The sequence below is a fragment of the Perca fluviatilis genome, chromosome 3, assembly GCF_010015445.1.
Source record: "Perca fluviatilis chromosome 3, GENO_Pfluv_1.0, whole genome shotgun sequence".
NCBI classification, from domain to species: domain Eukaryota; kingdom Metazoa; phylum Chordata; class Actinopteri; order Perciformes; family Percidae; genus Perca; species Perca fluviatilis.
This window is the reverse complement of record NC_053114.1, coordinates 29,680,081-29,705,701: the sequence shown is the minus strand read 5'-3', so window position 1 is coordinate 29,705,701 and position 25,621 is coordinate 29,680,081. Positions and strand designations below refer to the sequence as shown.

At 38.2% G+C, this 25,621-nt stretch overlaps 1 protein-coding gene across 1 annotated transcript in view; it reads left to right on the top strand.

The window, feature by feature from the left end:
- Nucleotides 1-25,621, top strand: part of LOC120556497 (CUB and sushi domain-containing protein 1-like) — a 348,428-nt gene that overhangs the window by 260,046 nt on the left and 62,761 nt on the right. The window contains exons 33-46 of the mRNA XM_039796142.1: nt 737-853; nt 979-1,092; nt 2,938-3,033; nt 3,168-3,371; nt 3,730-3,854; nt 3,955-4,051; nt 5,307-5,411; nt 9,083-9,204; nt 11,275-11,443; nt 12,397-12,606; nt 15,547-15,735; nt 16,269-16,446; nt 21,377-21,522; nt 23,963-24,043. Coding sequence (XP_039652076.1) covers nt 737-853; nt 979-1,092; nt 2,938-3,033; nt 3,168-3,371; nt 3,730-3,854; nt 3,955-4,051; nt 5,307-5,411; nt 9,083-9,204; nt 11,275-11,443; nt 12,397-12,606; nt 15,547-15,735; nt 16,269-16,446; nt 21,377-21,522; nt 23,963-24,043 — 1,953 coding nt within the window. The remainder of the gene's footprint in view (nt 1-736; nt 854-978; nt 1,093-2,937; nt 3,034-3,167; nt 3,372-3,729; nt 3,855-3,954; nt 4,052-5,306; nt 5,412-9,082; nt 9,205-11,274; nt 11,444-12,396; nt 12,607-15,546; nt 15,736-16,268; nt 16,447-21,376; nt 21,523-23,962; nt 24,044-25,621) is intronic.

The window sequence follows — 25,621 nt, the reverse complement described above, 5'->3', positions numbered from 1 at the left end:
AGGCACCATGTTCCAGCCTCAGTAAGATAGCTCATCCTGGATTATTATTGGGATTTCAGCCTGAGAGTCTCAGCAGGGTCAACAACATCTGAGAGGCACAGAGTGGAGGCAGGAATATGATGAACATGCTGGTAAAATTTGCAGAACCAGAGTGCAGAGGCCCCAAGTCCGGGATCCGCCAACCACCATTCTTCGCCTTCATGAGCTTCTTAACAGTGACCACTGAGTTGGTGCCTGGAGGCAGATAGATCCTGAAGGGATTGGACAGGCTGATGGGATGGGCCAGGATGTCATTCAAGCAATTAAACTCAAGGTCCTTGGTTTTAAAGAAAGGCAGAGGAGTGTATAATTTACGGTTTTCTATCGCAGAAACACCAATCCCTACTATCTCTGAGATGTCCGTGAATAGCCTGGAGAGGCATCGCCCTCTATGGAAACACCTGCGAACTGAGGCTTCTCAGAGCTGGTAATCAAAGATAGCCAGCGATGAGCAGTTATAGTAGGACTCTCTCTTTTACTGCTTAAACAACAGCGAGTACAGCAGAGTTTGACAGTCACTAGAAGCACAATAACGTGCATGTCTTTAAGCACAGAATGTGTCTAAAGTTGCAAAAGGCATTGGCCTCTCTCTTTGGAAAATGTGCACTGTGTAAAACACTTAAAGTACCTAAAACATAGCTTATAAATTAGCTTTTGTTTTTATTTAAGATGAAATTCCCTTTCTGTCTTTCCATAGCTCCATGCGGAGGACAGTATGGTGGAGCTGAAGGAGTCGTTTTGTCTCCAAACTATCCTCTAAACTACACTACAAGACAGACTTGCTCCTACTACATCACTGTGTCCACACAGTTTGGTAAGTACATCAATGATCACACCATACATTTTTACAATGGATTTTTATTTGAATCACCTACAGAAGAGCTAATTTATATCAATCTTTCTTTCTTTTTTGTGTTCTTGCCTGTTCATCTTCTTCAGTGGTGTTTGGTCAGTTTGCTGTTTTCCAGACAACGATGAATGACTCAGTGGAGCTGTTTGATGGAGCCAATGAGAATGCTCGATTGCTCAGCTCCCTGGCTGGGTCACATTCAGGTGAGTCTCCTATTGGCTAATACCCGTGTCAGACAAAGCTGAAGGAATGCTATTGGGTCACACTGCTGCTGTTTGATTGCTTTTTTCACTTATTGGGAGTTAGCATTAAATTATATTTTTGAAAAGCTGCTATTCAGTTGTAATATTTTAACGTTTTCGTTTTTTTCTTTTTGGGCTCCTGGGCACATCTTTGAAAGAGAAAAATAATGAAATCTCCTGTAAGAAAGCAGCTCTTGGGGGCTGTAGAACACAGCACCAGTGGTCGTTATCACAATTTATTTGACAGTGATGTATTTGGTGAAAATCCATTATGGGTTATCTTTACAAGAAGAAATCAGCAGTGGAAAGCGCCTCACTGGGGCCACACAATCTTCCCTGGGTTTCCTTATCCTCCAAGTTTGAGTCATCCCAGCTTAGCAACATTTTGAGTCACTACACAGTAACACACTCAGCATGATCAAGATTCAGAGATGAGGCAAAATCTATATAGATGACATAGTAGAAGAACGAAATATGAAGAAATAGTGATAACATAGTTGTTGGCAAAATGTGCTCTCATTGCCTCAAAGCTACGTGCTCTTCTGTTGTGTGTCATGACCAGGGGGCATGCTGCAGGGGAATCCCACTGGAATTGACATGTAGTTTCTTTCTGTAGAAATCAGGGCTTTTAAAATATTTTCTTTGTCATTTTTATTTAGTTGTGTGCTTGTAGAATTTTGAGAAAAATGAAAGCTGTTTAATAAAGGACTGCAAAACAGAGAAAACACAAACATATCTAAATGGATATAATTGAGCATGTCTTGTATGTCATGTATCTATTTTTATACTAAGGTTTACATTTTTGCTTTTGTATGCCCTTTTTCCTTCATTGAGTGAATTAGTGAGCTTATTTCAACACAATATTAACTAGGAGGATGTGACAGTTTTTGTTTGGCTAAATGTAGCTGCACATTATGCAATTTATTTATTTCCAACTACTATCCATCCAAGTTAGTTCAAAGGAAAGAGGCCAGTTTATGTAATGTAGAATGGGTGGCTTATTCCTTAAAGTTAATTTGGGTTGGAAATTCCCCTTTTGGCAGCAAAGAATGAAACACACCAGGCTTTACAAAATAATGTTAGCCGCATCATTACCCTATCACACATGCACGCATACACGCGCACACACATGCACACACACGCGCACACACACACACACACACACACACACACACACACACACACACACACACACACACACACACACACACACACACACACACAGGCAAACAGCTTTATAGCACATTGTTCCAGCTAACTGACTGATTATCCTGACACACAAACCTATTAACGCACATCCACGCATACCAAACTTACACATACACACACATCCCGATGCAGCTAATGATGGTTCTAAATGTCAGCCACACCAGACCATGTTTTTCTCATTTATCACTGTTACTTTGTTTTGCTTGTGTATGTGTGCGCATATAAATCCATGTGTGTATGAGCCTGTGAGTTGGTGTGTGCTTTTCTTGCATTCTTATTCTTGTGAGGACCACATTTTAACACACTGTGAAAATTAGGGAGAAACCCCTGGCTGAATGTAAAGCAGTACAGTTAAATCTGTGTGTGAGTGTACGTGTGTATGTGTTCATATGGAACTGAATGTTTATGTTCTGTGTGTCCATTGTCTGCAATTTTGTAAAAGGAAAAGAAAATCTTGCTCTGTGCTTTCAGGAGAGAAAAGTATGCTGTTTTTATCATTAACATTAATTTTGAAACCATCATGTTTGTGTGTGTGTGTGTGTGTGTGTGTGTGTGTGTGTGTGTGTGTGTGGTGTGTGCGTGTAATTGTTGTCCAAGGAGAGACATTGCCATTGGCAACTTCCAATCAGATCATGCTGCGGTTCAATGCTAAGAGTGGCCAGTCAGCTAGAGGTTTTCACTTCGTCTACCAAGGTAACGCTCACTCTATTTGTCTCTATAGCTCTCTTTCTCTCACATACCTACACGTTCACACACTAAGTTGCATTGAATTCTACTGATAGCTACATTTCTGTTTTTTCCATATTTAATCACCATCATCATTGTAGCTGTGCCTCGCACCAGTGACAGTCAGTGCAGTTCAGTGCCAGAGCCTCGGTATGGCAGGCGAATTGGTTCAGAGTTCTCAGCTGGCTCTGTGGTTCGGTTTGAATGCAGTCCAGGGTATCTCCTGAAAGGATCCAGTGCTATCTGGTGCCAAGCCGTGCCAGGTGCCCTCGCACAGTGGAATGCAACAACACCAAGCTGTATAGGTAAGGCTAACCGACACTGAAATGTATCTAGAATGTACCCCACATATATAGCAAGCGATCAGTCCTTTTTGAGAATCATCCAGTACAATGAGAGTTATGGTTTCTAACAAACTAAATGTATGCCTGTGTGAAATCTCTCTCTGCTGAGAGCAGGCATTATGCAAACAGCTTCAACTGTCACCTTAGTTTATACCATAGTAAATAATGTTTATCATATTCTCCGGCTCCCTGTAGTGGTAATTTTGAACACCATATTGTTTGGGATATGCAGAGCAATATTCCAACAACCTGTCTTATCTGTTAGCTATTTAGTTAATAAACGTTGCCAAGAAATTAATAATTTATGTCTCCATTGTAGTTCCCTGCAGTGGCAATTTGACTGAACGTCGCGGTACAATACTGTCTCCTGGCTATCCTGAACCCTACCCAAACAGTCTCAACTGTCTGTGGAGGATCCATGTCAGTGAAGGGGCTGGGATACAGGTACATATATGTATACACTTATACATTAATATTTAACTAGGGAAGAAGCACATAAACTTGGAAGTTGTTATTTTTATTTATTTTATTGTTTGCTATTTAGATCCAAGTGATGACATTTGCTACTGAGCACAATTGGGACTCTCTGGAGATCTACGATGGAGGAGACATGACAGCTCCCAAATTAGGGTCATTTTCTGGTATGACAATAAGCTCACACACACACACACACACACAACACACACATTAACACACAAACTTGTGCGCAGACACCCTTGCACACAAACACTCCAGAGATCTATGATGAATGAGATATGACAGCTCCTAAACCACACACACACACACACACACACACACACACACACACACACACACACACACACACACACACACACACACACACACACACACACACACACACAAACATATAATGAATTAGAAATGACAGGTCTTAAACTATTAAAAAAACACACATACAGCATATACTGGAGATCTATGATGGATGTCATTTCTAATACCAAAAAACATGATATATAATAATAATAATAATAATAATAATAATAATAATAATAATAATAATAATAATAATAATAATAATAATAATACATTTTATTTAAAGGCGCCTTTCATGGCCCTCAAGGATGCCTTACAAAATTTATAAAAAACATTTAAAGAAGAAAAAGAAAAATCAAACCAGTACAGCATCAAACATTAATCACATAAAAGCCTGCCTAAACAGATATATATATATATATATATATATATATATATATATATATATATATATATATATATATATATAGCTTTAAAAAGTAATAAATGGTACTTTAAAAAAGATACAGTATAGAATTTGTCTGATTACCAGGCAGTCAGTGCAAGGAAAAGAAGAAAGGGAAGGGAAGAGTTTCACCAAGAGGTTGAGTGAAGGATGGAAGAAAAAGAGAGAGAAAGAGGGAGAGGAAGAAGACAGGGAGGGATAAAGAATGATCTAACCTTTTACAATTTCCCAGCGGAGTTCCCCTGTGACCTGCCCCAAGCACATACCTGTCACACACCTATCACACATGCCACCCATAGGGCAACACACGCACGCACACACACAAATGACTGTGCCCTTCTCAAGAAAGCACACCGGGGAGCTGCCCACTATAACCATAGTGATTTGATGTTGGCCACAGAGCAGCTTCACTGGGTCAGATGAGAGTTACTTCACATAAGGACCCCAAAATGCTATCTGTCCATAGAGGGTGAGGGGTCGCTCACCTTCTCTACACATAATTTCCCAGCTGGTCTTGGGATTTAAACAAGACTTATGGTCAAAAATTGTGCTTGCTGACAAAGCTTCACTGTGTGTTTTGAACATACTTTTTAACTGTATGCCCAGTGTTGCGTTACATAAACTTTGATGCTATTTTTTTGTATTGTCATATGTTTATCTTGGTCTGTCTCTTACAGGAACCACTGCTCCCGCCCTCCTCAACTCAACGTCCAATCAACTCCTTCTGCACTTTCAGAGTGACATCAGTGTTGTGGCAGCAGGATTTCACCTAGAATACAAAAGTAAGTTAAAGCTTTTAACATAGATAGATAGATAGATAGATAGATAGATAGATAGATAGATAGATAGATAGATAGATAGATAGATAGATAGATAGATATAATTAAAGATTGATTTGTTTAAAAAATATATACTGCTGAGGTAAAACAACTTAGTAGTAAATATCGGGTGCCTTCACACCAGAAACCACAATGCACACAAAGCTGCAGACCTACACATACACTTGAGCACACACACACACACACACACACACACATCGTTGCAGCCAAAACTTCAACATCAAATAACAAGAGTCAGTGACCTGAACTGGTAATGCCCGAAAGCATACACACATACTGAGGCCCAAATTGGACCACACACACAGAACACACACCTAAAGGAAGGTAAAGGGAAAACAGACACATACATACAGTACACATGCACAAGGGTTTTTGTCCAAAAAGAGTCACATACAAACACACAACGTGTAGACAGACAAAGGAATGGACATGGATATTAACATCATGCATTTACACACATACACACCTGTCAGGGCATGGCTGTGCTTTTCAGTCCTTTGTTGTTGTTTTAGCTTAGAATCACTTCCAGATCAATGAACATGTCCCCTTTTGTGAGTATGTGTTAGAACAATAGTGTGTGTTTGCACGCACATTCCTTTGTGTGTATTTGTGTATGTATGTGTGTGTAGGTGAGTGCACATTTTTCTGGGTCGATGGCCTGTATTTCTTTTCTTTTTCTTTTTTTTTGTCAAAAAAATGTGTCAACATGCCATCCTTAGGAATGAGAATCTGGAAGAATGATGACTTTCAGGGACAGTCCATCATGTCTATTTCTTTGCTATTCTCATCTTTTTAGTGTGGCTTATATTACTGGATGTGAAGATGTGATACTTACTGTAATTTGAACTTCCTGTACAGTATCATAAATAATCCTCAAATGAAAATGGCACTCGGTGTGGTTCAAGCCACTCTTATAGTTTTATGTTTTAACATTTATTTTGCTCAGCAACACATATATTATTGAGTTGAGAGCTGTGCAGGTGGTCTTTTTGGGCTATTTGGGATTTCTTTCTCTATCATGTACCCCTAGTTTCCATGGTAAGAGGATTTTGGATGGAACTGTACTGACAGGAAGTTGGGATTAGACGTCTGGTCCTTGGTCATGGGTCCTCTCAGTGCTTCATAACCAAGACCCAACTTGAGATCCGAGTCAGGCGGAGATGAAATTATATTCAGTCTAATTAGATTGCGTAGGTCTTGGGTCTGTGTGCCACTATACGTAATACCTGAGTGGATCTGAGCGTACTTGGCATCAGCTCTCATCATAATCATAACAGGACAAAAATGGAGACTGTGAAATGCAGAAATAAAATGTGTGGCTGTATTTTTTATGGCCGCTTGTTTATTTGTGGGGCATCATGCTGCTGCCACCTTCGGTGTTCTCTTGCTATTTTTTGTAGGTTTGAATCAGATCTGGCTGTACTTTTTCAGATTGGGTCCCTCCTTTTTTGGACATGAATTTCGGGATAGGTATTTCTTGGTGTTTCCACCTTAGTGTGTAAGTCAATGTCTGCTATTATGTGGCAAAACCAATGGGCAAAACCAACACATTGCATCCTGTTTAATAATGTTAGTCTACAAGCAGGCTGTTTACTATTGTAACTGTACCTGTTTACTGTATGTCCAAATACAGCATGCTGAGAATTGAAGTTTTTCCACGATCACCTTCAAAAATATATATATCAAACATTACACTGCCATGAGAGCTTTTGCAGTACTCCGATGGTAGTTTTGCTAATCTCTTTAATCTGTAGCAGAATTTGTTTCAAGTTTTCCTGAGATCTCACCACAAAGTAGTCTTTTAACATTTTTCATTAAACACAGAAATCAATCAACTTAACCTGTTCAATATGTGATAAGATAACACCTACATTACTATTTGCCCTCAGATTAATGTTTACTGTATGCTGATTCTCTCTGCAAACACTCTAGTAAAAAACCTGGAATAGTCTTACTATTTCTGGAACTGTTTCTGACACAGTGTGTGTTGTACTATCTTTGTTTTCTACTGTTTCCTGTAGAAACAGGAAAAACAAGACCAACCGTGTATCTGCTGTGCTGTTAAAAGTTCTCCATGTCAGTTATGCAAGATTGTGGTAGCTTGTATAAGTGTACAGAATCATCTGTTGGGGACATGTGAAAGATGTGCTGATGATGTTCTCATCGTTTTAAGCTGAATAAATGGCCTTTCCTCTAAAGGGCAGAGTGAGACATCTCTCTCCCTTGTCTGTCTTTAAATAAACCGAAAAAGAAGTATAGTAAATCTAGTCAGTTAACTTAAGACTTAAGTGCTGACACTGTCTAGTTGTAGTCTAGTGGCCCTAGTAGGGGGGTTGTAGTATTGTCAGCATTTTACAGAGAATCACTGCTCTGTCATAACCAGGGAAAAGAGGGAGCAGTTTGCTAGCACAGAGAGAGAGAGAGAGAGAGAGAGAGAGAGAGAGACGGTCGGTCAGCCAAATGGAATACTTTCATTGATCAGCTGGCCTGACAGCCTGCTGATGCTCTGCCTAATAACAGACTGTGTGTGCATGCATGCATGTATCTCCAAGTTACAGTCTCTTGCAGCTTTTTCACTTACGCTCCATCTAAAAGTCCCGCTTATCCCTCGCAGCAAGCACACACTCATGCAACTGTCAGTCATTCACACACAATCACAAATGTCATACACTGGGTCTGGCCCACCTGGACGTGTGTGTGTGTGTGTGTGTGTGTGTGTGTATGTGTGTGAGTTCAGTGGGATCACATTGTTTTGCTGGTGGGAAGGTAGATAATGAACCAACAAGAACAGACACACAAACAATCACACACATGCACACATACATTCAGTCCTCTCTTTCCCCTTCGTTCACTCTCTATCCCTCTTCCACCCCTGTGTTGCCATGGTAACCGCTCTAGGGCAGTCTCCTGCGGAAGTTTTCAAGTGAAACACACAAGTAGACACAAACACACGCACATGAACACACAGATACACTCTTACTGATACTATTTGATGAAGGGCTGGCTGCTGTCAAACTTATTAAGGATGTGTTTAACCTTTATTGGGTTGGGAATACACAACCAAAGTCATTATGTTACCTTCACATATTTTAAGCACATTTCAGAGGCTTCTGTCACTGCTGACGAAGTACAAGCTTTTTTTTATTGTACTTGCTGTCAATTCATAAATAGGCTCTTGTGTATTAAAAATAAATTACATTAAGAGCATTACTAAATTATTCTGCCATCTTAGTTCTTCATCAAATTAATCTAAATATTGTAATTTTCTCCTTTGTGTTGAAAAACTTTAATTTACTCAGATACACTATTACCCTGTGGGATGCAAACAAGTGCTCGGTACAGAGATGAGGTAAACTGATGTATTCATTTTGAGAGAAAGGCCACATGCAAGTGACAGGAAAAGCAATGATAAAGTACTGAAGCAATGACAAGGTGGAGAACAAAAGAGGAAACTTGTTTTGTTGTCACTGAAGTGTATTTTTCTATCTATATCAAAGTAATTTGTCCAGAATCCACTTAAACCCAAGGCTAAGCAATGTTTACATAGTAAACGTAATGATAAAATAAATACTAGTAATGACCTCGTTAATTATGTTTATGTTCTTTTTTTGTAGCTGTTGGTCTTACCACTTGTCCAGAACCAATGATCCCAGCCAATGGCATCAAAGCAGGAGACAGATATATGGTCAATGAGGTGGTGGCATTCACCTGTGAACCTGGGTACACATTACAGGTAATGAGCACAGACACACAAACTGACCAATACATAAACTATAAATATATACATTTATATTTTTTGATACTGATTGTATGTAAACTGCTGGTTTTCACATATTGGGGCTGGTATTAATTAATTTGATTTACAAATGTTGTAATGTTTATTATAAGCAGACAAAATATTGTGAGGCAAAATTTGTGTACATTCACAAACATGCAGTCAAGAACAATAAGCAAGCATGCAATAAGATGCAATTTCCACATTGGCTCCATTTGACTTTGGTTAAATACGCTCCAAAATTATTGTTATGTTCTAAGATCTAGTAAAATTCTCTTACAGCCGGCGGCACACACAACACACACACACACACACACACACACACACACACACACACACACACACACACACACACACACACACACACACACACACACACAAACACAACACTCTGCTCTGCTGGCTTAATTGTGTTATAAATTGTCGATACAATGGAAGGTAAATATGTCCTGCAGGTGTGAGGTTCACATTAAACTTTAAGGCCTGCACAGCAAAGGGACAGAAGCATTTCTGTAGATTAGAGATGTGAGTGTACCTCCGCCACATAGGAGAGTTCTTTGGAAAGCTACTGTTTGATGAATTTGTATTACTTATTTTCCAATTTGATGGTAATAAAACATCTGTTCATTGAAGTCAATTGATTTCATGTCAGTGTGTGGAATTCCTCAGTTGCACATCATAGAAAACTATCAAATAGCAATATTTTCCTTACAAGACCAAAGTCAGTCAGTACAATGATGTAGTCTGGCAGTTGAATATGTTGTCAAATGACACTGCATCTACTCACAGTAACATAGTACATTCAACAAAATAAATAAATAGTAATGAGAAAGTGTAGCTCTTAACTATGACTGCATTGGTATATTTAATGTTTTAACCTTGAAATCAGATTTGTGGAAGTAAGCGACTTCTTACAGTTTAAGATTAGTATATCTGCTGGAGACAAACAGAATTGTGTACTTTGTGCTGAGAGCCAAGGCGTCGCAACTTCTGCAATATAATTAAGGGACCTTGATTACATTGATGTTTGGTGAAAACTTGTAGCAGGTCTGGGATGTCAATTCCAGTTAACTTAACCTTGACATGTCAGGAATAACTAAACTCAGCCCTGCCACAGCCCCTTTCAGTATGTGTCAAATCTAGCATTTCCCATTTCAGTCGGAGACACTTGCATCAACCAAATCATGTCACTAGAAGGGTGTGCCATAATAGGGTGCCATCAGATTTAAAATATGTCTGTCACCACTGGTTCTCAAGTCATTACGGAAATTCAGCACATGGTCTGAGCCCCGATAAATACAGATACCTATACAGATAGCTTTATTTATCCTCAAAGGGCAGTTCAGTTTCTACAGTCCACTGAGGCATATACACATTCATACTGCCAGTCACCAATGACAGAGGGAACAAATGTTTTTTGTATTAGCAGAGGCCAATCACATCAAGTACATTATCCTTAAAATTAGTCCCTTTTATTTTCAAAATATTGTGATATTTGAAAACATTTTAAATAAAACCTACACTCAGTGGCAACTTTATTAGGTACACCTGTACAATCTATTGCAATCCAATACAGATGTTCTGCCATTAAGTCTATTTTTATGATACCTATAATGTTCTTTCTTTTTTCTTTTTTGACACTGTCAGGGAGAACATTCATTTACATGTTTTAGCATTGAGGTCGAAGTTACTGGTGGTGTTGTACTGGACTGCATTGTATTCAAAGGTGTTTCTAATATTTTTCCCCTTATCGTGGATGTAAATAGGGAGGACAGAAAAAAAAAACTTGAATAATTGAATTATTACACATTTCTGGCAAAGTCACCAAAAATGGAACATTATGAACTTGAGGTAGACTTTTTGGCAGAGCTCTTGTATTTAATTGCATTACATTTTTCAGGTGTACCTTATAAAGTGGGCACTGAGTGTAAATATCGATACTACAAATCCCACTGTCCCCCTGGTTGCTTCTGTGCTGTAACATTCTTTCTGTTGAAGCAAAGAGGATAAAGTGATGATCTAACTGTGCACCGCTCATGCGTTGCCTGTATTAACAATGTGTTTGCTGTGCCTGTGTTGTCAGCTCGTTGCGGCGGGATCTTGTCTGAGATGAGTGGTGTCATCCTCAGTCCAGGTTTCCCTGGCAACTACCCCGGCAACCTGGACTGCACCTGGCAAATCACCCTGCCAACTGGATATGGTAAGTATTATGGGATGGAAGAGCATTCCTAAAAAGAATGTGTCACTTTCAGTACATCTGTTGGGGTAGTTGGGAAACACAGCCCATCTTTTCTAAGCACAAACTGCAGCAGCAACACATGGTTTATTGAAGAGCTTTACCACATGTTTAATTGGAGGCTGACACATGGTGTGTTGTGTTTATTGACCACAGTAACTGATGGTTTGAATAGGACACATTTTATATTGTTTTGTGTGCATGGCATTATTGTCCATGTATGTAATTATAGCTAGTTTTTAGTTGATATGATATATGACTTATTTTCAGTAATGATAGTAGTAGGTCTGATAATAATAGGTCTGCCAAAACTCAGCTCATTTAAATCAGGGCTTAAAACAGTATTGTTTACAGCAGCTTTCCAATAAATAAGTTACATAACTTTTATTTAATGTCTTACAATTTATTTGCTTGCTCTTTGTTTTTACCCTTTAAAAAAATGCAATTTAATGTTTTCTTAAAGTCTTATGCTTAATGTATTTCTATGCCACCGTAAAGCACTTTGAATTGCCTTGTGTCTGTCTGGTGTTCTATAAATAAACTTGCCTTGCTTAGTATACTCAAATGACAAGAAGGCATTATTTTCATTGTTTCAGACAACACAATTGCAGTTGTGTCTTTGGTGCAGGCAATCGAAAAATAAATATAACAATATACAAGTACAAAATAAAAATACAGTATGAAGATAAAAATAGAAATTGTGTGGAATAATGTGTGTACTTGGTCTCTGTGCATAGTCTTTATGTTGTATGCACACTATGAAAGTAATGTGAAATCTCCGATCTATAAAATGTAGACCACCTATATGGCATGAAATTAAAGATTCTGTTGGGCATAAAAATCTCCTGTAATTGTCATACTGTATATTGTTATTATGTATTGTATATAGTCTATTATAATCAGTGTTTGTATTCTAGGAGCCCATATTCAGTTCCAAAACTTCTCTTCTGAAGACAACCATGACTTCCTAGAGGTCAGGGCTGGACCCCAGCACAGTTCTGCTCTTATTGGACAGTTTACTGGCTCACAGATCCCACCCCCTTTGCTAAGCACTACCCACCTGACGATCATCCACTTCTACAGTGACCACTCAGAAAACAGGCCAGGGTTCAAACTGAACTATCAGGGTGAGTTCATGTGTGATTTTTGATTTTTAACATGTTTTTAAGGAAATGACAGCAGACACAAAAGGATACAAACCCTTAGGTATTACAGCAGGCATTTACAGTTGAATGCGGCCCCTCAAGCAACGCTGAGAGAACAGACCTGTATTCAAATTGAGTCGACTGTTTAGTTTCTCCAGATTTAGGAACACAAGATGGTTGCTTGAATGATTTAGAAAACAGAAATTGTATGCTCAAATGTTGTAAATAAATTAACATCCAAACCTAGTTGCCAAATTACAAAGCCTTCCCAACTCCAAGAAATGAAGGGTAGAATGAAAAAACGTATTGCTCTGAGATTTTGAGCTTTGATCCCTGGATGAGTCATGCTAAAGACTTAAAAAACCTTATGGCTTTCCTCTCATCATTAAAAGAGATGGATTGTTAGTAAGCCCCTGTGAGAGACTGGCATCTTGTCCAGCAGGCTTTACTTGTAGCCCTAAGTGCTTCACTTCAAAGACACAAGAGATGCACTGTGGGCCTCTACGCCAGCATAAGTAGAACAAGGCTTACTAACTTACACATAAGCTAACCCACATTCACATGCACATAATATTGTTTTTCCATTTTTCCTCCCAATTTGCAATGACCAAGTCCACTAACACTGCAGCCCTTGTCACTGCTTACTCCCACTGTTGTCGCATAGAGCTTGTGGACATGTTTCCTCACATGAAGTTGCACCAGATGCTTTTGTTTCACCTGGCAGCAAAGATTTTCGTCGAGAGGTTCATGATATTACCTTCAATTGTGTTGAGTGAACACAATCAGTATTGCTTCAGTCTGGGTGCGTGCTTTCACCCCTGCACCACTTAATGATACAAACTCAGTTCTCTAGGGTTCAATGGGCTAAATTTTCCATGTGCATATCCACAAAAACTCAGTGGGATAAGTGCCAACAAATCAATAGAAAGTACCCTCACACTGATATTTCAACCCACACGTCACTAATAATATCTTAAGGGAGCATTACACCTTCTTGATTGTAGTTTCACATCTGCAAGTACTACCACTATCTCTTGTAGAACCATTGGCTTACATTTTCCACATTCTCTCAAGTTCCTCCTTCAGTCGTCCAGCCCCTGGTATTTCTTTATCCTCTTATATTCCTTCCCCTTGATGCTGCTTTCACGTGGGACCTCTACATCTGTCACACAGTGAAGACCAGTGAAGTCAATTAGAAGCACTTTTCTGGTGATGGCTGAGCATACTGCACAGCTGCTGCGCAGCCTCAAACTGAGCTTGACAATGTAGATGTGACGTGAGCAACCTGTCTGAAATTTGTAAGTCTTCTGGTAGCTGTGCCAAGAGAAATCAGAATCATTCCAAATCTTGCAGAGATGGAGAGCATGAGTAGGAGCTGCGAGCTTCTCCTGACTATACAGTAATTTCTCTATTGTGTGACAGAAAGTCACATGGTCATGACACAATCGTTAGCCTATTTTTACAAAAACGGCTGCTACGGGGCCATAACGTGAGATACTAGGTAATGGAGCCTTTTATACATTGTCATGTTTCTTTAGAAATAAACAATGGACAAATATAGTCTTTAAATGCTTCAGATGTAAAGTTATTCGCTGTCAAAGTGACGCCAAAATGAATGGGAGTCAATGGAATGCTAGCGGAAGGTGATGGCCTGTTAGCCTCAGAATCTCCCCATAGGAGGTACGCTTTCCGGATGCTCGCTTACCCCCTTGCTGTCACCACGTCTTGTTTTTTTTCTGTTACTTTTGTATTTGTATTGCCCAGCAGTCAGCTCCCCCCTGCTGTCCCTAAGGTGCCTCTACACCTGTTCCGTTTCAGACCCTCCCACCAGCCTTTGGGCCATGCCTCCTCATTTACATACACCTTTGAAATGCCAGACGCTAAATCGAAATGTCAAAAGGCAATAGCCAAATGTAAAATATCAAAAGATAAAGATAAATCATAAAGTGCAAAGGCTAAAATATAATTATTATTTTAATAAATTAAATAAATTAAATATTTTTTATTTCCATTTAAAGGAACACGCCAACTTACTGGGAATTTAGCTTATTCACCGTAACCCCCAGAGTAAGACAAGTCGATACATACCTTCTCATCTCCGTGCGTGCTTCAACGGATAGAAGATGTCTGTGTCTCATGTTACGTTGTTTTTTGTACACGCTGTGACTCTACAAATCACAACATGTAAATAGGAACATGTTGGCGTTATTTTGTCACTTATTCGGAGCAGTAGGATTACTGGAACCATTCACCTGCCTGTTCTGTTATGGGCTGATGCCGCTGGAGCCGTCAGACAGCGTTACAGCACGCACGGAGATGAGAAGGGAATGTATCGACTTGTCTAACTCTGGCGGTTACGGTGAAAAGCTAAATTCCGAATAAGTCGGCGTGTTCCTTTAAGCTTTTCCATTTCACATTTTGAGTTTCATATTTGATGTTTCTCTTTTCTTATTTCCATTGCAATTTTCAATGTCATGTTTCAATTTAATATTTCAGTTTGAGCATTTATATATATAAGCTTTACATTTTAAATTTGACTTTTTACATTGTCACAAATTATCATTGTACAATTCAACAGCTTTTTCAGTTTCCTTTTTATTTTTTAAATTGAATTATGGCATGATTATTCCTAGTAGCATAGTAAAATAATGATATTTTTAATTTGATCTCTTTTCGTTTTCTCTTTGGACTTTCAATTTGAATTATTAATAAATATATCCTCCATAGGCTACACTGGTAAATGCGGAGGAACAAATATTCAACTACATGTATTTGTTAATTTGAGTATGACTGTATGCATGCCTATCCTGTTCGCCAAAGAGAAGCCTGTTTTATTTGAATCCACCTAAACATTTGGTAAATATGAAATTAAACTTGAGTATTACCACACTGGCAGTCATTTGTCTTCATGTCTCTCTTTAGCCTATCAACTTCAAAACTGTCAGGACCTCTTTCCCTTCCCCAATGGTGACATCATCAACAGTGACTACAGCGCTGGGCAATCAGTAACTTTTCGCTGCTACCCTGGCTATGTTTTGATCGGACACCCAGTACTAACATGCCTGCATGGGACCAACCGGAAGTGGAACCATCCATTTCCACGCTGTGAGGGTGAGAAAAACCAATTACTTTTTGATATGGATGTATTTTAATTGTTAAAAGTATGTACCATGATGTTGTACAACAAATGCACACTTCTCACATGATCTACTTTATGTTGTGTTGTAACTGGTGTTGTTATAATTTCTAGCCGAGAACATTCCCATCCCTCAGGTACCAATGGTAATTTAAAATCTAGACATTTAGAAAATGTTGTTATCCTAATTGAATTTCAGTAAATGTAATCTCATTTTTCATTGGAATCACAAGCCAACGTGTAAGCAGTTAAGTAGAAAGTAAATATTTCTGTGTCACTGGGATCATTTACTCTATTAATCAAGGGACACAATAATGAGCTTTTATTACTATCACTACTATACTACTGCTGCTGCTTCTACTTCTACTACTACAAATAATGGTAATTGTATTACTCACTGTCTACGGTTCAGCAGTTATTCTTGTCTCCTGATCCTTGCAGGTCTAACACGTTAGAAGAAAGTGACAAATTTGTAAATAGATAATCTCATAACTCTCGCTTTTTACAGCTCCTTGTGGCTATAATGTCACGGCTGAAAATGGGACAATCTATTCACCTCAGTACCCCACTGAATACCCCAACTCCCAAGACTGCAGCTGGATCATCACTGTTCCCCATGGACATGGAGTTTATATCAACTTTACCTTATTGCAGACAGAGCCTGTCACTGATTACATCGCTGTCTGGTAAGTCTGGGTACCTTACACTTGATCTCACGTGCACACACACACACACACACACACACACACACACACACACACACACACACACACACACACACACACACACACACACACACACACATATATACGCACAAATGCATAAGCTTCTTTTCAGTGTTGCCCTTTATCCTGTGATTGCATTACTGATGGGTAAGTCTTGAATTTACTTGTATCCCTTCTGCACACTAGTAACAAGTTGTATTAACTTTTACTCTTATTTGTTATTCATCTCTTTATGTCCCTCACACACAAACACACACACACACACACACACACACACACACACACACACAGACAGATATATTTCATTGGCAGAAACCTTATTCATGGTATTGATTGCCTTGTTATTCATTACATCGTTTACTTTATACAAGCACAGTCTTGCTTGTACAAAGGTATATATCAATGTGTATCAATTGTCAATTACTTTATCATACACACAAACCCATATGTATCTGTATATGGCATGGTTGACACAGGGATCACAGCTCCATACAATCCTAATAACCCCACACATATATACTCTGTGCTATGCATACAGTGACTCTCCTGCAGGAATAATGGGATTCAGTGTGGAGGTAAGATTGTAATAGGGAGTGTGAGAGTAATGCATTTACAATGGGACCACTGACCAATTCAATCTAACTCAGTACCATGGCCATACGCAGACACGGGGAAGGCTCGGGAACTCTGGCAGTAATGATGAGATTCAGTGGGGAGTGGGAAATGTAATGAGTGGACCAGTGGAGCTGGGTTAACAAATCCAATGGGACTCGGCTGGATCTGACAAGTTTGGGTCAGTCCAAGAGAAATTTCATACTTAATTTCTGAGAAAACAAATAAGTGTAGAAAAGTTCATTGTTTATTTCACTTGCCAAGAAAATGCTGTATCATCATAAGAAGCTCAGAAAATGAAAGCACTCAGCTATAATGCAGCCTTTCATTTTAAGATACATCCCAATATTATCTTAAACAAAGTACCATACATATCTATTCTCATATCACGGTATTGTTATTATATAAATGTACTGCTTCAAAATCTTTCACATGGTAACTTCTCATCTCCATTATAAAGACATCAGTTTACTTTCAAAGAGGTTCTTGTGGTGGATCCACTGTTCTCTCCATTGTAGGACTTTGAGAGTGTTGTGGCAAAGAGTGCACTGTTTTTACTGGAAAGGGAAACAAGTGATTTGGTTGGTGGTGAATCATGTCAGCCTCTATAACTCTGTTAATGTATTCCTCTTCCTATTCTCAACTGTACTATGCTTGTGTCATTTACCCATAGCAGATTGACAGAGTAGATCAGTCTTATTAAATCAAACTTCTTTTTAATCTTAATTTCCAGAGGTTTACTTAAAATGTGTAGGAGAATCACGATTCACTCTTCCTGCTCATGTTGTTTCAGCAGGTGTTGAGATTACACCAGCAGCGGTTATGCTCACAAGCTAAGATCTTATGGCTTGAGGGTATTGACTTCATTAAATGGCTTTCACAATACCACATTCTTACTTCACTGAGGAAACGGTCACTAACAAACTCTATGAGCTTTAAGTTTTCTCTGTGCTGTAAGAATTTTTGCACTTTTCAGAAATATGTTTAAATAAAAAATCTAACTCCCCAAAAACGTTTTATTAAATTGAATTGCATATGACAAAAAAATATTGGGTCTTTGTATTTTTCACTAAGTAAAAATAGAGCCACAAAATTCTAACTCAGTTTTAATTTAAATGACCCAAATAACACATTTTCATACTTCAAATGAGCTCCAACACCTTTAGAAGGCCTTGAATTATTGAGGAGCCAAGAGATCCCAGGCACTCTTCATGAATTAAATTTTTAAAAGCCTTGTTTAATCCAATGGCATGTTCATTAAAAACCTAAAACTGGGCATTTAGGAACCTTAGAAAATGTAACCTTTCAGCAACATTCAATATTTAATGAGTAAAGTTAAGCCTTTAATCCATGGGCTTTGTTCAATCAACTTGTTTGAAATGGGTAAAAAACAAAAAAAGCAAAGAAATAAAAATAATTTTGCTGCCCTTTCAATGAACAAGCATGTGGAAGTATTAGATTTTGTATTTTATATCCAAAGTTTGCTTTTGGTTTCTCTCCCTCCCCGGAATTAGATCCAATCAGTGTGAAAGCAAATCCACAACTAGCATGTCATACTAGCATGTAAGAAGTTCATACTGATCCCAACTCCTGATCTGCCTTTAGTGCTGTGGCAGACTGATGCACCAGCACATTGTTGATGTTTGACAACTGTCAGCAGTCTATTTATTTAGTATAATTTTATAATCAAATCAATGTAGCCATTTAAGTTTAACATCACTTTTATGGATTTCCATTATATGGAATCTACAGATGCACTTTTGGAGATAATTGTAGATTTCTACTCAAATATTTTTGGGCAGAGGTGGGGGTGATTTTTTGCAGGCAGATCAATGAGAAAAATCTATATATTTCTACACAGAATAGAAGAGAAAATAAAAACTGTTGCAAACAAAACTAATGGAGGTTAAACCTGGGCAGATGCAGTGCAGGATGGTTCCATAGTTACCCTCAGGTTACCTATAGTTAAGTAAAAAGCTAAATCAATATCATGTCATCCTCAAATTCCGATGAGAAAAATGTCACTTAGAGTCAGGCTGCTAAACTGCATCAGTAGAAGTCACTGTGAGAGTTTGTTTAAAGCACCTATATGTAGAATCTGTACAATAATAATGTTTTTATACCTATGGGAGGTGCCAAAGTCAGAAATATATTCAGACCCTACACCTACTGTAGTGGCTGTACGAAATAGTCATAGTCATTGCTATTCTACTTTCATAATCAGTAATCATAAAATCTAGTATATCATTGATATAAAATGATTGACCAACCTCTGGCATTTAGTCTTCTTATATGGCAAAACATACGGGGAAAAATAATAATGCAACTTTTGGGCCGCAGAATAATCATGAATTCACAAAATGTAAAGAGGAAAAAATGTGTTCTGTTATTTATCATTTCAAGAATTTAGAGAAAAAACCCATCCCCCTGTATTTGCATCTCTATTCACATGCCGGGATTCTGTACAGCGATGCCTGAGCTCCACGCATAGAGCTGAGCCGAGATGTGTGTGCGTTAAAACACGCAGCACCTGACTGGGAACGATACAGAGAGGATTACCAACGTCCGCTGGGGCAGATGAACTCACGCTAGTCTCTTTTCTGTAAATAGGCTACAATTAAACCTTCGTGAGTAAAAAGTCAATACTTATCAATGCACTCACCTGTGTAGACCGGCATAAACATGTAGAAAGCGATATTTCAATCTGCTCAGTCTGCTCAGTCCACTGTTTTACGCAAACACAGCTCTACTCTGCAAATAGCAAATTTTTACAAACAAGCTACAACAAAAGCTGTCGGTTTTTAGTCTAACTGTTTATCTTAGTTTGCCAGGAATCTGGAAATTTTGACAAATTCTTGTAAACCTCACTGCTGGCCGAACAAACCAAACTCTCCGCTAGAGCGGTAAATCTATGCAGGTATTATAAGACCAAAACAAATGCATCTGGCTACTTAATATGCATGTGAATGACGCGATCGTAATGTACTAGTTCTTCATTCTTGATGATGATGATGCTGGTTGTATTATTTTACAACAGCATCTTTCATTGAGAATGAGGCATACATGATGAGTGCATAGCCTGCTTATCAGTCCATTCATCATTAAAGCTGGGCTTTTCCACGTCAACTTTTTGCTTCAGCCTCTTTGACAGTGACATGTTTACCTGACAACAGCCGTTTCTTTCTGCTAGCATTTTCCACCAATCAGGACGCTACATACTACAATAATGTTTCCATAATCACAGACTTTAACCATCACTCCTCAGTGAACTGCCTCCTAGTCTGAGATCATTTTCTAGTTAAAGAGCCAGTTATCACTATGGAGTTTCCATGTTTTTTAGGAGTTTGCTCACACTAATACTAATAATAAATAAATAGCATTAATTCAGTAAGAAAGTGACAATTTCGAACAAGAATAGGCGTATTAGGTATAAATTAATTTTATTTTCTTTATTTGAAAGTCCAGCCGCCAGAGTGTCTGCTTAGAAAAATTCTGGCCCTTGAAAAAATGTACTTGATGATCCCTGCTCTAGAGTCATCCCCCGATGTCACTGTGCATATTGAAAATATAAGTATGCAACAAATAAATCTTTGAATCTTGTAAGGGCTTTGCTTGACATGTAAAGATTAATGAGTTGTGGAGTAAAAGTAAATCAGAGAAATAGTTAACTCTATATCATACACATTAGGGCTGGGACGATCCCAATTTGATTCTTTCACGATACAAGGGTCACTATTTGATTTGTATTGCGATTCTAGAAGTATTGTGATTCGATAGTACTGAGTATTACGATTTTCTTTTCCTTTTCTTAACAAAAAGAAATGGTCAATTATATACCTTTTAGAGACAATATATCATGAGACATTTCTATTTCTAAAAAAGAAGTCAGCCGGTCTGACATTTATTTCATTTGTAAAGAAGTACAAACGTATTTTCTGCATTTTCTGCTTTCGGTCTGTTTTGCTGGAAACTGATTTGATGTAGTCGCCGTTGGCGGTACTATATAAACAGAAAATATTTAGGTGAATCATTGGTAAAAAAAATGTAAATAAAAAAATATTGATTCTGGGGAAAATCCATTTTAAAAATTGTCACAAAAAAATCACGATACATACATGAATCGATTTTTTTTCCCCACCCCTAATCCCCATAGTTATCTTTCTTCCAACTATTATGTGAATCTTTGTTTCTCTCACTCCATCACTCTGCTGCAATAGTGTAAAATGTATCCTGCTTCTAGTCATTGTCAGTTGCCTTTGTTCTCTCTCTCTGTATTTAGGGACGGCCCAGATACGTCTAGTCCTCAGCTGGGAGTCTTCAGTGGCAACACGGCATTAGAGTCGGCCTACAGTACCAGCCCAAAGGTCCTGATCCGTTTTCACTCTGACTTTTCAACTGGAGGGTTCTTCATTCTCAACTTCCATGGTACAAATACACACCCTCACACACATTTGCATACAGCATATACATTTACCTGTAGTATAAGTACACCCATATACTGTTAGTTTCAATTAAAAACATATGAACGCACAGGTATAGCCACATATATACCAAGTGCCAAGTTTTTACACTGACAAAACTTGGCACCACAACTTAATGCGGCACGGTGGCTCAGTGGTCTCACAGCAAGTAGGCACTGCTGAGTACTGGGTTTGATCCCCAGTCCAATTCTTTCTGTGTGGAGTTTGCATGTTCTCTCCGCCTTCATGTGGGTTTCCTTCAGGTGCTCTGGTTTCCTCCCACCATAAAGACATGCATGCTATGTAACACTGCACTGGCATTACACCTGGAGTTGGTCCCTGGACACTTGAGTATGGACTACTAAATGCAGAGGATACATTCCTTGTATGTGTAAATGTACTTCGCAAATAAAGGAAATATCACTATATATTATTATATCATAATGCACAAAGGTGTTTTTTGTTTAAATATTTCGACATGCCATCTACGTTTGCAAATACCAAACTAATTTCCTCAATCAAAAATTACATATGGATATAGTCTTAGTATGAGTGTGGGTAATGCTTTGGAGGACCCATTTCTAGTGCCACTTCCATAACAAGTGAATAGCAAAGAAAGATGAAAGAAATTGGCATGGCCACTTTTCTTCTTGCATTCTTTTCCATTGCTGTCTCCAATTCTAGTGCTACCATTTGTTAGACTAAACAAGTTCAGATCTCTGAAAAGGTCCATCTTATGGTTTTTCAGTGATATTTCTTTACCTCAACAGGAAACATTTTCCATGGTAGTGTGTATCTTTTGGTGCACTACTATAGTCCTTGTGACAAAGGGTGCAACTCTACAGCTTGTTGCTCATGGTGTGCATTATTTTCTCTAATCTCAACTGTTTTTGAGGAAAACATACAAAATATCTGCACATCTGTCTTTGATCAAAAGTTTAAAAAATTATTTACTTTAAATACTACCTGTCTATCCGTTTCTTAAACTCAAAATATGTTTTTGTTTATGGAACCAGTGAATCATTATTTTAAAATATCATCCACCATCTAAGTTTTTCACTTAGCTACTGTAGGAAACCAGATTTTTCGCTCAGTATTAAATAGAACAAATGCAGTTTAAAGTTAAATAATAATGATGTTTTGTTATTGTTTGCCTATGTTTGTTATTCAAGTGACAAACCATTTATTGGCAAATTAATTAGCCTTTAAAGTTCTTACTGAATTAAATCATGTAGTGTTTCTTTGAACCCACAAGGCCACCCTGACGGACTCAGCACCATTTGTGAGACGTTCAGTTTATACTGAAATGATTACCTCTTCCAATGAGGCTATATTTTCCGTTCGGTTTGTCTTTATGTTTGTCTGTCTGTCTGTCAGCAGGATTACTGAAAAACTACTGGCCCGATTTTCATGAAACTTTGTGGAAGGGTGTAGCATAGCTCAAGAAAGAACCATTGCATTTTGGAGTGGATCAGAATCACGAGGCGGATACACAAATTATTTTTAACTTCCGCTAACATTGCGAGATAGGGCATTTGTGCTGCATTCATGTGGTGTTGGAATAATCGCAAAAATGAGTTACCGAGTAAGAAATTCTCGTGGGTACCCTCTCCAGTCGGAACATTAAAATTGCGAGAGAGAGCATGCTTTGGTGGAGGTCTGCACTCTCTGAGTGCCCTTCAAGTATTATTGTATTCTTAATTATTTTTACTTACAGTGAAATACATACTGTCCTGTCTTCTACATTTCCAGACTAGCATGAGTGCAAGTGAATCATGCTGCCAAGGGACACATACTAGATTTATAATGTAATATTCATACTAGATAATAATAGCGTGTCAATTTACAGTTAACACGAGGTCACCTTCTAGATTTAGCATGTTCAGGACATGAACATGCACACTACACTATATGCAAAGCCTTAGTTCAGATTTAGTGAACAGTGGCCACCCATTACAGTACATGGCAGCTGGGATGTTCTGAGGTAAAAAGTAACCTCATGTCAAAGTCATATCCCCTATAACGCCATGCTACAAGCATAGCAGCCTCTAAAGAACTGCCTGGATATTTTAAATAATAAAGATCACTAATCATATCCACTCTCCCATTCTCCACATGGATGCTCTCTCCAAAAAGGCAACTGCACTGCTTGTTTTTAATGATGTCAATAAGCTCCTTTTAGCGACAGAATTTAGAACAATGAAGCAACATCTTTGTTTTCTGTTTCTTATTTATTTGGTTCATGCACATTGATTTAAAAAAATATAAAAGACACAAGTTTTTTGTTATAACAATCAAACTCTTACAATCCCCCCAAATATGTCAATGCTTTAAAACTTAATTGTGTTTTTTTTCTCAATTGAAATCTAAGGTACCTTATTACAAATGTTTGTACCTTTCTCCAGCCTACCGTCTGAAGAAATGCCCTGCTCCCCCTGTTGTGGAGAATGCAGCAGTGATCTTTGAAGATGAAGACTTCCGGATAGGTAATAATCCTTATTAATAATAATATGACCCTTTGATACAGTAAAACATTGGTTGACAAGTGTTTTGTACATTCTTTAAAATTAAAAAAGTATTTTCAACCTTATCTATTTTGGTACATTTTACGATCAAAAATTACTTGTACCTGACAGGACTGACAAACTACCTGATCAGGCTTTTAGGAGGTCATTATGCTGCTGATTGTAAATTACTCCACTAATGTGCCACATTACTTTGTACATGCATAATCTAAATATAGCAGGCTAACGTTAGTCTGTCACTGTTAATTATATTTTGCTTTATCACTGAAGCTGAGCCACTTGCTTTAAGTAAAATCCATTTAATGTACCACTGTGTGTACATGTGTATCAGTGTCTGTAACACAGACAAAAACAGAGTAGTGATAGATTCACAAAAGACAATTAAGTTATGCAAAACAAGTTCTTCATTTAAGATCTATGTCAGTTGCATCTCTCATTTGAGGTGTTTGGAGACACTTAGCATAAACGGGCAAATAGTTGGCTTCATCAAAGAAAATATAAGCCTTCTGAAATCTTTAAAATGGTCTTAATGGTATTTTCAGTACATTTGTACCTTGTTAGCTAGTCTCCAATTCATTTGAATACCACTTAATTTTATCCACAAAGCAACTTTATTATGAGTACCGCCTATTTGTGGTCATTAAATATAACTATTGCTTGAACTAACTGCTTATTTAACCACAAAGTCTTGTTTTCTATATGCATTGTGTGAATTGTGTTAAGTTTGGCTAAACACATCGTGGACCAGCCTCTCTCTACTTAATGTACTGTAGAGAAATGAAACACCAAATACTGTATGTCTCCCAAGAGTTTAAAAAACATCAATTTTGGGAGAAATAATCACTTGTCAAGTTTTCCATTTTCCCTCAGCTCTGTATTATGTGATTTGCTCAAAACATCTTACTCTTAGGTTTGATGACCTTTTAGATCAACAGGAGCTGTAATTTTGAAAAAAGCAGACATTTCATACAACCACAGCTAGTCGCTGCTGGCAAAGTATACAATCATTTCTCTGCATTTTGAAATGTCAACTTTTTATGAATTCAGAAAAGTTAGTGGATTTTTGAGTGATTGGTTGAAATTGGGGATTTTATTTTTTTTTGTGTCTTTTAAAGACACATTTACAGTGGTCACATTCCAGGGTCATGAAAGATGTAACTAGCCCTCATAGTGATATAAAAAAATTGGATCTGGCCAATTGGTCTGCGCTGCCGGCATCACTACAGTCCAGGATTGCTGTTGTTAAAATGAACATGGTTCCTCGTATGAATTTCTAAAGTACAATGATCCCCTTACCCCCACCAATACATTTCTGGAAGAAACTTGATACCGTAATTCGGCAGTATATTTGGAATAATAAACAACCTAGGCTAAAATAGTCTACCCTACAACGTAACACAAACACGGGAGGTTTGGCCCTCCCCAGCCTTAAAGTGTATCACAGAGCCTTTCAGCTACGGGCCCTTAGAGTGTGGATGGACCCCTCATCTACAGTTCCATGGAGAGAAATAGAGCAAAACCTCACTGGAAGTCTAAGAC